This window comes from Penicillium longicatenatum (assembly GCF_028827895.1).
Source record: "Penicillium longicatenatum strain IBT 33135 chromosome Unknown contig_2_segment0_segment0, whole genome shotgun sequence".
Classification (NCBI taxonomy): Eukaryota; Fungi; Ascomycota; class Eurotiomycetes; order Eurotiales; family Aspergillaceae; genus Penicillium; species Penicillium longicatenatum.
Genome location: NW_026643120.1, coordinates 1,380,061 through 1,394,717, shown reverse-complemented (window position 1 = coordinate 1,394,717; position 14,657 = coordinate 1,380,061). Strand labels below are relative to the sequence as shown.

General features: G+C 48.4%; 5 protein-coding genes across 5 annotated transcripts; 2 read left to right on the top strand and 3 right to left on the bottom strand.

Moving 5' to 3' along the window:
• Window positions 1–32: 32 nt before the first annotated feature.
• Window positions 33–3,899, bottom strand: N7484_003047 (GAF domain-containing hybrid sensor histidine kinase/response regulator; the record flags this gene model as incomplete). The annotated part of the gene is made up of 3 exons (XM_057113467.1): window positions 33–3,329; window positions 3,404–3,545; window positions 3,598–3,899. The coding sequence occupies 3 exons, from the start codon at window positions 3,897–3,899 to the stop codon at window positions 33–35; spliced, it is 3,741 nt and encodes a 1,246-aa protein (XP_056973607.1).
• A 2,487-nt stretch (window positions 3,900–6,386) lies between these two features.
• On the top strand, window positions 6,387–7,131 carry N7484_003046 (uncharacterized protein; the record flags this gene model as incomplete). The annotated part of the gene is made up of 2 exons (XM_057113466.1): window positions 6,387–6,804; window positions 6,866–7,131. The coding sequence occupies 2 exons, from the start codon at window positions 6,387–6,389 to the stop codon at window positions 7,129–7,131; spliced, it is 684 nt and encodes a 227-aa protein (XP_056973606.1).
• Window positions 7,132–8,667: 1,536 nt separating this feature from the next.
• Window positions 8,668–9,818, top strand: N7484_003045 (uncharacterized protein; the record flags this gene model as incomplete). The annotated part of the gene is made up of 3 exons (XM_057113465.1): window positions 8,668–8,779; window positions 8,827–8,981; window positions 9,036–9,818. 3 exons carry the CDS (start codon window positions 8,668–8,670, stop codon window positions 9,816–9,818), a joined length of 1,050 nt encoding a protein of 349 aa, XP_056973605.1.
• A 207-nt stretch (window positions 9,819–10,025) lies between these two features.
• N7484_003044 (SDR family oxidoreductase) lies at window positions 10,026–10,972 on the bottom strand (the record flags this gene model as incomplete). The annotated part of the gene is made up of 4 exons (XM_057113464.1): window positions 10,026–10,292; window positions 10,349–10,552; window positions 10,613–10,860; window positions 10,927–10,972. 4 exons carry the CDS (start codon window positions 10,970–10,972, stop codon window positions 10,026–10,028), a joined length of 765 nt encoding a protein of 254 aa, XP_056973604.1.
• A 735-nt stretch (window positions 10,973–11,707) lies between these two features.
• Window positions 11,708–13,804, bottom strand: N7484_003043 (putative amino acid permease; the record flags this gene model as incomplete). The annotated part of the gene is made up of 9 exons (XM_057113463.1): window positions 11,708–11,889; window positions 11,941–12,343; window positions 12,393–12,515; window positions 12,573–12,916; window positions 12,973–13,093; window positions 13,145–13,446; window positions 13,499–13,547; window positions 13,613–13,633; window positions 13,703–13,804. 9 exons carry the CDS (start codon window positions 13,802–13,804, stop codon window positions 11,708–11,710), a joined length of 1,647 nt encoding a protein of 548 aa, XP_056973603.1.
• Window positions 13,805–14,657: the final 853 nt, after the last annotated feature.

Here is a 14,657-nt window from a genome sequence, read left to right as displayed (position 1 = left end):
TGCATGTTAGACGTGAATCATATCGTCGTAAATTATTTTGACAATCCAATTTCCCAATCATCCAGCAACCGCGATATCTTCTTGAACGAAACAGGTTTCGTGAGGAAGACATCCACTCCGCACTCCACTGCTTGTAACTCGTCACGCAGACTACTAAGGCCAGTTAATGCGATAACCTTGGCCGGAACGCAGCCATCCCGTTCTCTTTCAATCGCACGTATTGCACGAGTCGCTTCAAACCCGTTCATGACGGGCATAGACATGTCCATAAAAATGAGGTCATACCCCGGTAACTTCTGCGCAACCAGGTTGACGGCTTCCCTACCATTCTGTGCCGTGTCAGCGATGATGTTCCGTTTTTTCATCAAAGTTCCTATAAGCCGGAGGTTGATGTCATTGTCATCGACCAGCAATATTCGGGGTTTGCTTTCGTTTCCAGGCGAGGAGTCAACAGGAGCTGAGCCGATGGGGGGAGAAATGGAGGAAGCGGAGGAGGGTGCGTGAGGGCTGGAAGATGTACTTCCAGATGTGAGGCGAGTAGAGCCGTCTGTATCTGAAGTCTGGCCAGAAAGATTACGTTTCGCAGGAGACATAACCCGGCCAGCGGAACCTGACATAGGATTGGATAATCCAACACCAGGAGGTCTTATACTTTCAAATGACGTTGATCTGAAATTCTCAGTTGATGGCCTCGGAACTGAGAACTTTGGTCGCTCAGATAAAACAAATTTCGGCTCAGAAGGGTCTAAGCACGGCGCAGGAGATGCCGGTTTTGGGTCAAGGCAGCTCAAGATTCCTCTAGCGAGCTTCTGTGGACCACATGGTCGACGAATGGTCTCCACGGAGTTAGCGAGATGCGACCATCGCTTCCTAGATCTACTCAAGCAGTCCATTTCGGTGCCGAAAATGAGGATGCTTGGCAACGCGGCGTGCAAATGCTGAAGTTCTTCAGCAGACAAGTCGCTCTCATTTGCAAGTAGAACATCGATGTGTTCATCGGCGGACCAAGACACCAGCTTCAAGCCATACCAGTCTGTGATATACCGAGCAATTGAAGACCAGAAGTGATGGCCATCAATATGAGAGGGATTCATCCCCCATATCGCGACACGTTTTCCGGTAAAGTTCAGTTGAAGCAGTTGGGAGGGCTCAGGAAACTTTTCCTGCTCCGAGTTCTTGGCGCGAGGTATTGATGAAAGGCTCTTCTCTCCCACTGGACGTTCGAGGGGAAAAGTCACCTTAACAGTGGTGCCTTGGCCTACTCGGCTTTGGATTCTGATGTTTCCATTGAGTGTTCTCACAATGCCTCGAACGATTGATAGACCAAGGCCAGTACCCACCGAAAGAGTATCTTCTTGTGCGAATGGGGTATATAGACGTGTCTGAAGAAACTCATTTGAGATACCTTTACCGGTATCTGAAACAGTCAACGTCACAATGTCCTCAAGACCCTGACGACGAGTACGACCCTTTGAATTCTCAGTTGCCTGGATTGAGACAGAGACCTGGCCTTTTTCTGTATATTTCAGGGAATTGCCGAGAAGGTTCATTATAAGACGCCTCAGTGAGCCGGGTTGAACATTGTAACACCAGTCATTGTCACTAACATTAACAATAACCTCCACATCTGGATTCGTGCTAACTTGGTTGTTCTCTCGGGATGACTTGGGTGACAAATCCGGTGACTTCCCTAGGGGTTGATTGATTGGCGTGGCTGATTTTCGGACATGGGGATGCCCCAAGCACACGCTATCCACAACTTCCTCTGCTAAAATGGCAACGTTCGTTGAGACATGGGGATCCATTCGCGCTTGAATTTCGTCTGGGGGTTTTGGTCTCCATGGATCTTTTTTGCGTTTGGACCTATTTTTTTGTCTCTCCAAGGACAATATCTTGCTGAAATCCAAAACTTGGTTCATCGTATCCAAGAGGGTCCGGCCGCATGCATTTACGGTATCGAGAAGAGACTCTTGAAAGTCGTCCAATTGAGTCCCACCCAAGAATTCGGTGGCCGCTAAGACACCATGTAATGGGCTACGCAATTCATGAGATATAGTACTTATGAAATCTCCCTTTTGACGGTCCGAAACAACTGATTCAACACGGCCATATTCAGTCATCATGGAAGAAGCGAAGCCAAACATCGAGGTCAAATCGACTGCCCGACTAAAGACGCGTGTAGGCTGAGAAGTCCAAGAGAAACACCCTGCAAACCACTGCGCATTAGTGGCGTTCCACAATGGAACAAACATGACCTGAGTCGCATCAGGGAAGTAGGCTTTCAATTTGCTGGCCTCCAAGGCCCTGGATGATTGATTGTATTTTCGCGAGGCGCCAACGGACTGCTCTTCATCCGAAGTTGATAAACTCCCGTCACGATGGAATGACCAGAGCCTACCTTTGGGATAGCGGCGAGATAATTGGGCTAAAAAGGCATTCTCGAGTTTGGCTGCTGGATGTGATATATCAGGACCCGTCTGATATGAGAACGGATCCTCTCTGGTGGACAGCGCAAGAACAGAGCTTGAAGTCTTGCTATCAACGGACGACGTATCCCCAGAAGACGAATAGCTACGGGCGCCGAGATCTGACAGGTCATCCGCAGTCTCCAAAAGCATCACACCTCCAGCACCGTCCAGGTCCAGGCTTTGCCGTAGGAGGTTCGCCGCTCGTTGAAATAACCAATCGGTGTTACTCGAGACCATCGAGCCACTATCGGTCTGTTTCGAGCTTTGCGATGATGGCGCAGGACTAGCTGACATGCCAACCCTCAAGTCCTCGGTTAAGCTTGGACTCGGAGCTCGAACTTCGTCATATTGAATGGGCATATCGTCGATCTCGGACTGTGCCACGCGAATGTTGGAACCGCTATTTTGAGAGTTTGCGGATCGGCTCGCCTTGCGATAAGGCGATGTATACGACTTTGAGCTGTGACTTAGACTGTGCGAGCGAGTAGAGGGAACATGATCCGCGAAGCTGGATTTACCGTCCACAAAAAGACGGAGACCTCGTGATAACCGCGAGGCACGGCGTCCTTCAACAGCTTGGCGGCTGACCTGTAAGTAGTCCATTACCATAGCTGCGACCGTCCCAAGTATATCCTTCTCAACGTCATTCAGCCCTTCACGCGGTTCGCTATCCAATATAAACAAGCATCCCAGATTGATGTTGCTGTCGCTCGTTAAGGGCGTTCCGGCATAGAAACGGGAATGTGGCTCACTTTGTACGAAGGGGAGCTGTCTAAAACGTTCATCTTGTTCAAGGTCGTTGACGATGAGAAAAGGATATGTGCCATCCTGCTGTTGGTCCGACTGGATATTGACTGTTTCCTGTTTGAAGAAACAAATCAGTATCAGAGACATGTTGGGTACATCGTAACGTTGATAGATAGGTCAGATATTACATGACAGATGTTCCAAGTGTTTGATAGCGTGGACGTTCCGGCAAAAAGGTTGTCACCCTTTTCACTGAATAATGTCGAGCTTCCCACGTTGGTCGTTTTCGTGGCTTCCGCTAATATGAACTGTGAGTCGCGGTTCAAGATTCTAAGAGGAATAGGTTAGACTAAAGTTCTCACAAGGCAAAAGGTAAACTTACGTTATGAAAGCACGTTGTGCATTCAGGCGCAGAGCTGCTAGCTGTGCAAATGATGTCAAAGTCGTATTCGGGCTGTACAGACGACCAGCTTCGATTGAGTGTGTCTCGAAGATCTCGTCATCTAGAACAGAATCAACGGAGACTGTAGCTGTGGACAGGCCAATTGTAGTGGTCAAATCGTCTTCAGGGGGCCATGTTGCATTTAGCGCTGCGGGGTTTGCAGGTTGGAAGTACCGATAGACTTCGCGAGTTTGACGGTCTGCTTCATGGTCACACAGAATCTGCTCTGTTGAATCATCCATGGTTGAAAGAGGCCCATGTGGCTTGATCGACCTCGAAGGCTAGATGTGTGGAGAGCCGTTGTTTGGGGAGAGGGGAGGAAAAATAAAAAAAATGATGAATGTTGGTTGAAAGATTTGGGCGGAATGGGGGAACGCGTAGCGGCTTGCCGATCCAGTGACCCAGATTTCGGTGACGTCACCCCACTTTACCCGTGCGGGTAGATGGACATTCACATCGCCTCAAATGGATTTCTAAGGCAAGCAAGTTTTTCCTCCTATTATACATGTGTAATTCATACAACTAATGTACCTTATGTCTAGAATACCACACATGTGTCATTATTGACAATCTCCCAGAGGAATTCCCATGGGCTGGCTAGTCCCACCCGCCCCACTTCCATGGTCCCTGGTCCCCCGGGTTTTGTGGCTTATCCGCATGGATCCAGGAACCCCATATAATTGGCGATTCGGATCGCACCTAGAGTATTCGTAAGCTGGGGTGTTCTTTTCCTAGTTAGAAACAGTAAGATGTACAGTGATCGCTCCTCATTCACTTGATACACTCTAGACCGAGCGGGGCTATACTCGACGGCGCGGGACCTTTCTCACCGTCATCGATAAGCCTTATATCCATGAGACCCCCTCTAAAAATCGTGACAAAGCTATTCTCATCCAAAGTAACCGTTCAGCCAATCACCGATGCCTTGAATAGCAACTCAAGTGCCGTCGGCGATTTTTTTTTTGTTTTTCTTTTTTTCTGAATTTTGGCCTGGACTGAAGGCGGATGGTGGCGATGATAACCCCAGATAGCCTCCAGGTCCGCATCGTTTGCGGATAGATCGATGGTCACACGTAAGGGGCGTTCCCGTCCTCGCCGCCACCGGATAGCACCGATAGCTTATCAGGCGTGCGCCGGGCCTTTTGTCTCCGGTCGCTTCGAATTACGCTGGAATTCATCTGCGATAACAACATCATAATCTTGACCCTGCCCAGGTAGCGATGCCCATGGAAACTAGCGCATTCGTATACAGACTAGTCGAGGACAGCGATGGCTGCATAAGCAAATCATGAATATATCTCCACCATCGGTCACCTTCTGTACAGTCTTGAAACTATGGAATTTCCGAAAAGAATTCTTCAGATGATGAGATCGGATGGGGTATTGGTGTCTGCGTACTGATACCCCAGGTACGGTCCAGGTTGAATCTTCTGAACTCGACTGAGGTTAATAGAGGTATCGGCCAAAGCAACATGTTGGGCTATGTCATCTTTCTTGGCAGAAGTCCATTTTACCTTTTCAGAGAGAGCGGATTCAGGCCAAGGATTTCAAGCCCGGCTGGAAAGACGTTCAATGAAACCTGCCAGGGCACGACAGCACTCTTGGTCTTTTCCTCAAAGGTATGGTAGCAAAGAGCGCCCCGAGAGCATGGACCAAGGATGGCGTTCCTGATAATCATTGATAGCAACCAATAAACCATTAGTGACGCGGTGTAATCTTTGATCGTCCAGGCTACAAGTATGCTCCGGGAGGCAGATCGACAAGAGGCATAAAAATGTAAGGTTGAACGACAGCACATTGTCTTAAAATCAACATGATACAAGTCTAGAATCTATTCTAAAGCACTGTGACTATCGTTCTGGGCCACATTTGATGGAACCAAACGTGCATTAACCTCAGACCATCTCAGCTGCTGTCTCAGAGCGCCAGTCTCACTTTCGATGCTGGTCATGCATAATTTTTTTTCTCCTGTACGACACACTGTGCAAGGGAAAAGGAAACACAGAAATGACTCCACACAGTGTAAGAATCACCGTCGAGGCCCCCTAAAAGTGGAAGAAGCTCATCTCAACTCGAATTTGAAGCGTACGTACCCGTCTTGGTCAACCCATTCCATGTGCTGATATCATCCGGCAACGAACCAAACCAAATTTTAGTGTCGTAAAGTGCTTCATCTTCTGCAGAAAAAACTACGAGTGTAGGTAGTACATGAGATCGTATAAGCTGCAGCGAACTTATCTTCCACCAATAAATCCATAGCTGAAGCTGTTTGTCCATCAGACTGTCACAGCAGAACAGGGATAACGCGGGAATCTAGAGCCTTTAAGTTGAAGAAAGCTCTCGACCTCAAACACTAAGCTTAGGTGAATGATCCCGCTATTGCGTCGCCATTGCTATTTTTATGGAGATTTTTACCACACCATCTTGGAATTTCCACTATCTGCTCGATGGGTTACATGGTGATATCTTACTTCGTCGTAGTTTCAGTGTCTCTGATGATGCTGTCATGCAGAGCTACAGCTACGATGTTTCTGATGAGATTTTCGAACCAGGTCTAGAAGGTTGCAATGGACCGGCATCTTAGTGATATACGAAGCTAACAATGCGGTATAAAAGCACATCATAATCTCGAGAGAAAGAACCGGATCATAAAAAGCTCCTATTCAACAAAACTTCATTCATCTTCCGAGTCTAAGTAACCTGTCTTTCAACAGCTTTCAATCGCAAAAATGGGTTTCCGTCAGATTTTTGTCACTTTCTTGTTCTACGTCGCTGTAATGGCGATTCCCCGCGAGACCGCGATAGTCGACCCAGTGCGGCAAATGGCAGCAATCACGGAAGCAGCTGCTCCAGAACCGACTGTAGCTCCAAGCCTTCATTGCACTGACGGCTCGACAGTCTTGCACACGACGGACTGCACGATGGGTACTCCGGTATCCTACTGCTTCAAGAAAGAGCCCCCAATGAAGTGCGATAAAGGCTTCTTCCCGTCAGTCTGGCATCCGGATCATTGCATGGAGCTATCGACTTGCTATGCACTCGACGCTGCGTGGATCACGACGGAGTGTTCGAATGGGGCGATTCCGTACACGACGAAGACGCTTTACGATGGAATGCTCGCTGGAGGTTCTTCAACTGTTGTTAGTGGTAAGTACTGACTTTGGCTGACTTTGGCTCTTTCTCTTCTTGTGTTGATTGTATTATCTAGCCGTTTCTTGCTCCTGCGCAGCCGATCAATGGTACAGTACGACCATGCTGGCCGGATCCTCGACAATCAATACTTTCTGTATGCCCTATCAGTCTTGCCCGCCTGGTATGACTACTTCCATTAGTATTAATGAGTACTGCGCCACGGCCACGGCGGATGTTTGCCGTGACGTCCCTGCTAAGACGTCTTACTGTCAGTGCGCTGACCCGACTGAGACTCCTGTTTATCCTGACCAGGCTGGTGCGGCGGCTATTGGATGTAAATAAGGTGGCTTGTATTTGGAAGGTGGCTTTGTGGTAGTTATGAAGGGTCCACAGATGGGGATATCATGTTTCGAAACAGAGGAAAATAATCTTTAAAGTTTCCAGGCATCTCGTATGTTTCAAGCAATCATGTTGGTAATAAGCGATGACAATCATTAATTTACCAGTGGCTTACTCTCCTTGAATCTCATTATTCTTACTTCACAAGTTTTGGAAGCCAATGCAGAGATATTTTGGAGTCGGGCTATCATGTAGTTAGGCAGCTGTTGGAGTCTTATGATTCCATACTCCTGATAGGTCAATCATACTGCTTTTGGCTCCTGTTCTTTCTTCCTCTTTGACATCCCACAGTGCATTATTATCTGTTTCACTTGTTCCTGGTATACGTACATCTCATATGTGGTTACTCATGTGCTTTCCCGTCTTTTCCATTTCTGGTTTTGTCTCCTCTGATATGTTCTCGGCTGTTACACTAATACTTTGGAAGGCGTAGGAACATTAACTCTGTCAGTTCAAGTCAATTGAGAACGAAATAATCCGAATCAAGTCCTTTTGTTTTGGCGCATCATTCCCAGCCTTAGATATCTATATATTTAGAGCCTTTTTGTCTTTCATATCATATCTTTCGTCATTATTATACCTACAATTGCTCCCTTATGGTCACACCCTGCCACAATTGCGGCATTCTCACTCAACGACCATTCCAACTTGGCTATCTACACTACACCGTGCACGGGTGTGGTGTAGCTTGGTGTTATTATTGTGGAGAAGCATGCCATAAGGCTCAATTGATCAACAAGAGAAACTAAGCAAGGACATCTAAGGTGGAATAGTCTCGGATCGAGATTTATACGTTGCTCTGGGAGACACTAACATTGCAGATATCGAGCTAGGAGAATACCAATAACGAACTTAGCAATGGAAAGTACGTGGTATCTTGTACATTACTTAAGTTTTGGGGAGAAGTGGCCGAATAGTACCCAGTAGTCAACCGTGGACACGTTAACTATCCTTGACCCATCCGGCATACTCCACAACCCCAGGAAGTCATGAAGCTACGCAGCGTTATAAGTAGTTGTAGCTTCGTACTTTATGAGAATCTATCTCGTTAAATTCTGTAGAGTAAGGGATCTGATTGTTTCAATTGATGTCTCCTATAAATGCTGATGCAGATTTACAGATAGGCTATCAAAGAAGATATCAAAGTCCAGGAACAATCCCAACATTACGCCGCAATGACGAAATGAAAGGAATGGATTTCAAAGCAAAGGAAATTAGGCAAAATCTAATGGAACAGAGTTCTGCATACGATAGGTGGAGTTGCTTCGGCGTCTCAATGAGGGAAATGAGGGTCCAGTGCCATGTGGCCCGTGCATGACCCCCGCATCGGCCCGGATATAACGCATTTAAGAGACCGAATCCGCTCTAATTACTCCCCTCACCTCATTGTATTTTCTCTCTGGCTTTTTCTCTTCAATCTCCCTTTTCTCATCTGTCTCACCTATCTTACCTTCAATCTTACTTCTAAATCCCATCAAAATGTCTGACGCTCTTCCTGAGATGGAGTACCGCCACCTTGGCCGGACAGGACTGAAGGTTTCTGTCATTTCCCTGGGTAGCTGGCTCACTTACGGTGGCCATGTCGGCAACGGTGAGTAACGCAATGATATGAATGCTTCCCATCTAATACAGGAATAGAAATTGCGTTCGACTGCATGAAGGCTGCGTATGATGCTGGCATCAACTTCTTTGATACCGCCGAGGTTTACTCTGGTGGCCAATCCGAGATTGTCCTCGGAGAGGCAATTAAGAAATTTGGCTGGAAGCAGAATGATCTTGTGATCTCAACCAAGGTATTAATCAACCCGTGCTTATATCCACACCATTCAATTCTGATCCTTAACTAGATCTACTGGGGCCGCGCCAACGCCGCCAACCCTGCCAAGCCACTCAATAACAACGGCCTCTCAAGAAAGCACATTGTCGAGGGCATGAACCAATCCCTCAAGCGACTGGACCTGCCATACGTAGACATTGTTTACGCCCACCGCCCAGACCGCGACACTCCAATGGAGGAGGTCGTCCGCGGCTTCAACTATCTCATCGACAACGGCAAGGCCTTCTACTGGGGAACATCAGAGTGGTCCGCAAGCGAGATCTCAGATGCCTGGCGCATCGCTGATAGATTGGGTCTCGTGGGCCCCGTCGTTGAGCAGCCACAATATAACCTTCTTGCACGCGAGCGCGTGGAAAAGGAATATCGCTGGCTCTACGATGCCCACGGACTGGGCCTTACTACCTTCTCGCCGCTTAAGGGGGGTGTCTTGACAGGCAAGTACAATGGGACTACGGCGCCACCACCGGGTTCTCGGCTAGCAGAGTCTGAAGATGGATATGTGAAGGGTCTGCGCAAGACTGTTGGTGACGATGCGTGGACCAAGCAGTTGGAGCAGACGGCTGCTTTGAAACCTATTGCTGATGGTCTGGGCATTACCACTGCTCAGCTGTCTCTGGCGTGGATTTTGAAGAATCCCAACATCTCTTCCATGATAACCGGTGCTTCGCGGCCAGAGCAGGTGCGGGATAACGTGCGTGCTTTGGCCTTTGTTGATAAGTTGACACCCGAGGTGTTGGAGAAAATTGAGAAAGCAGTTGACAACCAACCGGCTGAGGAGAAGCGCCGATTCTAACAAGTGAAAGCCTTGAACATGGGAGAATATATAATGGAGGTGATTACCTGCTGGATGAAAAGTTATATCGAGTCTTATGCTTTAAAGCCTTGAACATATCCCGAATAGATGCCGGCTACCTCATTCTCCCCATATGTTTTGCTAATGGGTTATGATCTTCAAAAATTCCAAATGCCATATTCGCCTATAACAAGAAGCAACACGAAATCAAATGCACTTTCCACCATCAACAACCATCTCCGTACCATTGATAAAGCTACCCTCATCACTGGCAAGATACAAGCACATATTGGCAATATCATCTGCCTCGGTAAGACGTCCTAGGGGCACATTACCAATGAACTTCGTCCGATTCTCAGGCGTATCTTCCATGCCCGTAAACATAGAAAAGAGTCCAGTTCCAGACAGCAAAGGCGCAACAGAGTTCACACGAATATTGTGCGGACCATATTCCGCTGCAAGACCCTTGGTAGCCTATATAGAAAATCAACACTGCTCCACCGGCCAATTGAAGAGGAAAGCAAACTCACATTTGTGACTGCTCCCTTGGATGCATTATACCACACCAGCCCCGGCCGCGGCCGACTCGCACCCGTAGAAGAGATGTTGATCATCGACCCCCCAGACCCCTGTTCGATAAAACGAGGAAGAACGATCTTTCCAGCCAAATAAATACTCTTCACATTGACACTGAACACACGCTCGAATTCGTCATCGGTCACCTCAATCGTGGGCTTGTATAACGATTAGCAACAACACTCTCTTATCTCATACTCAAGCAACTTCGAACCCACCTTGTTCCGGTATGTAGTGCCAGCATTGTTAACCAAAATGTCCAATCGTCCAAATTTGGAAAACGCAATGTCAACAACTGTCTTCCAGTCATCCGCCTGTGTCACGTCCACGCGTTGGAAGATCAGGTTTGCGGGGTTCAGCGAGGCTACTTTCTCGCCTCCTTCGGTGTTGATATCGGCGACGATTACTTTGGCGCCTTCTTCGCCGAAGCGACGGGCAATTGCGGCGCCAAATCCGGAGCCACCTCCTATATGGTGGTTTTATGAGCATTGGGTACATGCAGCGCAGAGCTAAGGTAGATGCGAGACCTTACCGGTGACGATGGCAACTTTGCCTTGAAGTCTTGAGCCTTGGGACATTTTGGGAGAATTGTACGAATCTTGTGGTGTAATTTTTGAATGCTGTGGACGAAAGAAGTGCTTTGGGAAGCTGGAAGGAATTTAAATGTTAAGATGGTTCTGCAGAGATGCCCAGGTGAGGGGGCTCGGTAGTCAATATGTCGGCGTGAATCCCGTTGTTTCCCCGCATTGGCCGCTTTGCTGATACAGCCGTTATGCTCGGGAAACTATAAACCCCTGAGACTAATTTTAGCTCCACAAGCTATGAGTATTTCAATTTAAAGACTGGCTCAACTAGTGTACTAGGTACTAGCCCGAGGTCGCAAACTACGATACATCCCATCTACTATACTCACGATCTCGGCTATCAGATACATGTATAAATCAAGTCCAACAAAAGAATTCCAAATTGATTCACTGAAACTAGTAAGAGCAAGGATCACAGTCTGATTCTAGCTAAGTTGATGTCCTTTCGCTGGTATTATCCAGATCAAGTTCTAACGGTAAGGTCTCAGAACGAGGCTTGAGTAAAGCCCCGAACACCCGTCAATCGTGCTGCAATGCCCTCGGAGAAGCACAGGTACCCATGGTCTCCGAACAATGATCAAATGATCAAAAAATGGCAAACTGCAACGATGTTGTCAATTAAGACGATTAGCCAAAGTAATTTTCCGCAGGCGCGGCGAGGAAACTAAAACACGCGCCAAAAGCGAGGGAGGCATGGACGAGAAGGGTGGACCGGGTGATATGCTCGTATCACGTCCGGTCGGCATTTGGTTCGCCCTGAGTCGAGGATTCGATTTCCTCGACTGTTTCGTTCGCACCCTTCGAGTCGATGAAATGCGTGATCCGCTCATTCGGGAGCCAGGCGCTTTCTGGCATGATGAAGTAGCAGACCAATGCAATGATGGTGACACCTCCCATGATGATAGGGGCATCTGAAATAAGTTAGTTCGAGGAACACAAATACGGTGATATGGAATACGAACAGTTTAGGTTAGCCCCGGTGACGGGCCACTCATATGGCGAGAATAGGACGGCCACGACCCATCCATTCCAGAACACACCGATGAACTGGAAGGGCTTGCTCCACCGACCAAGGCTCCATTTGGGCTTGGGGAAGCGCGTGGGGGTACAGAATAGGCGACCGAGGCAGATGAGTCCGTAGGCAGCGGCGCTGGGAACACCGGCCGCCGAAACGAGAGAAGTGAAAGCCACGTTTGAGGGCAAGATGGTGCAAGTAACAAGGGCTGCGACGCCCCAGACTACGATGACGGCATTGCGCGGCTGGCCGTCGTGAATTTTGGAAACCCAGCCCGAGAATGGGAGGACACCATCACGAGCGACGGCGAAAACGAGACGAGAGGCGGCAATTATGGCAATCGCAGTGTTCTGAAAATAGTTAAAATATAGACATTCTCGAAGGCATCTCGGATCTTACCAGCCAGAGCGCGACGATGCAGACAACGTTCATGAAGACGTGACCGCCCTTGCCCAAGACAACCGCGTACAGTGGCACAAAAGGTTGTGGGGAGCCGAAGCTCATGAGGACATCGGCGGTAGGCTAGATGAGAATTAGTAGAGTCCGAGTATTATTGCTAATGATGGGCTTGGTACTCACCGAACAGAACAAGAACAGGATGATGGTAGCCAAGCCACCAATACCACTAGCGACGGTACTCCAGAAGATACCGCGGGCCGCAGTGACCGAGGCATTCTTAGTCTCTTCGGCAACGTGACCAGAGGCATCGAAACCGATCAGGATACCGGCCGTGGCCAGGTAGGACAGACACCAGTTCCAGCCTTCGGGAGCGCCGGTGCCGTTGTAGGTTGTCATGAAAGCCTCGTGGGCTGAGCGGAAACCCCAAGTGTTGGCGGCACCAATAGGCAACCAGATGAGGTTGAGGAAGAAGTCCAACATGACAAACCCAGCGGACACCCAGAAGACATATCTGAAGTAGCGAGCTGAAGGATTTGCGTCAGTAAAGATGATAGATGATACCAGAAAAAGCCGAGCTTACGAGGCATGAAGTTCAGAAGGGCAGCTAGGGCAAGCAGGAGTTCAGTGCAAATCCATTGCACAGCACGGAACTTAACACTGTCGGTGTCTTTGGGGAAGTCAACGTTAAACACGGTGAGTTCCTAGGAAATGTCAATATTAGCTAATCACTGATCGGATCATTTGAGACATACAGCAAGCATGTAGTTCGCGGCAGCTTGGGTGTTACTGGCGCAGAAGGTGGTCCATGCTGTGGTACTCCACCATGCAACAATGAATCCCAGCAGACGGCCATAACGAGGGCCACCGGCTTCCGCCGCCCACAGGTAAATCGAACCTGCAGAGGGAGAAGCCGAGCACACCTCGGCAATGACAGCGGCCGTGATAAAAGTGAAGACCAGAGTGACCAGGTAACTAGTCCAGTAAGCTAGGTTTCCACCTGCCGCAATACCGGTACTATAAGTGACGCGCACACCACCGACGAAGTAAAGCGCAGCTACAAAAATTAGCAAAACTCCGCATCAAGAAATCTTCATGCTATTGCTCACCAAAGGTAGTTGCAAAGTTCTCAAAGAGCGTATAAGTCCGATGAAGCACCTGAGCCGAAACAGTTATCAATTGCCGATCATAGAAATCGTGTATCAGATAGGCTTGATCCCTACCGGCTTATATCCCATGGTTTGCTGCAATAAAGTTAGTCTATAACTCCGAAAGATAGTGAGCTAGGCATATGTGCAATTGCAGCTACTTACCAGCAAAGCCGCATCATCTTTGGCCCCATTTTCGTTCAGATCGCCCTCACCAGCGACATGCAAGTCTTCGCGACCGTCGACCACAAGGTTCTCTTGCGCCATACCCGCGAATAAAGGAGTTTCCTGATGACCTAATTACGAAGGAAAAAACTCGCAAGGCTGAAAATCGGGATAATGTTGGTTTAACAAGGTTATCCTTGCGTTGCAGATCGAATACAGAATCAAAAGTCAAAGATGAAAATTTCCCCGATTGACATCGGCCCAGAGTATGGTTCCGTTTCGCGCCCCGGTCAGGAACAACCCCACCGAACGGGAAGATTAGGGAGCCCACTGCAGTAGCCTATCTTGGAAAAGCTCAGGGGGAGTTATCACCCGCAGGTCTTTGCTGCTGAGTTTGAGCTTGTTTCCCTGCAGTAAGCCCAGTTTCGAGCTTCGATTAGATCCCACGTTACCTGGAGATCAGTCAAGATGATGGTTACAAGAGCTGGGAATAAGAAATAAGCGTTCACTGCGTTCCGATTTCCGAAGCAATGTGTTGGAATCCCGGAGCTGTCTGGTCCGTCCAAAGCTATGTCTTTTTTTTCTTGATTTTTTTAAGGCGCCGACCGCGTCTAGCCTGCTTGGTGGAAACTTAGACGGTGGATGAGAGGAGCCGGAGGATCTGAATGCTAACCCGTGGTTCGCGGCCTGGGAAAGGTTCCATGATTTCAGCGGGGACGCATCAGAGTGGAGAGGAGGATGGCGCAACATTTCCCCAAGGGAAAAAGCAAGTTAGAGCTCGTTGCTGATTCGTGGTCATGAAGCCCACCAAAAACCGGTTGAATACGGGCCCCACTTGGGACCCGCGTGAGCTTTCCTGGAGCGAACCGTGCATTGCACGGGCTGATATTTCTGAGACTGAGACTATTCGAACATGAAAAGAGAAGGCTGATCATATCATAAAATTCGTAAATTG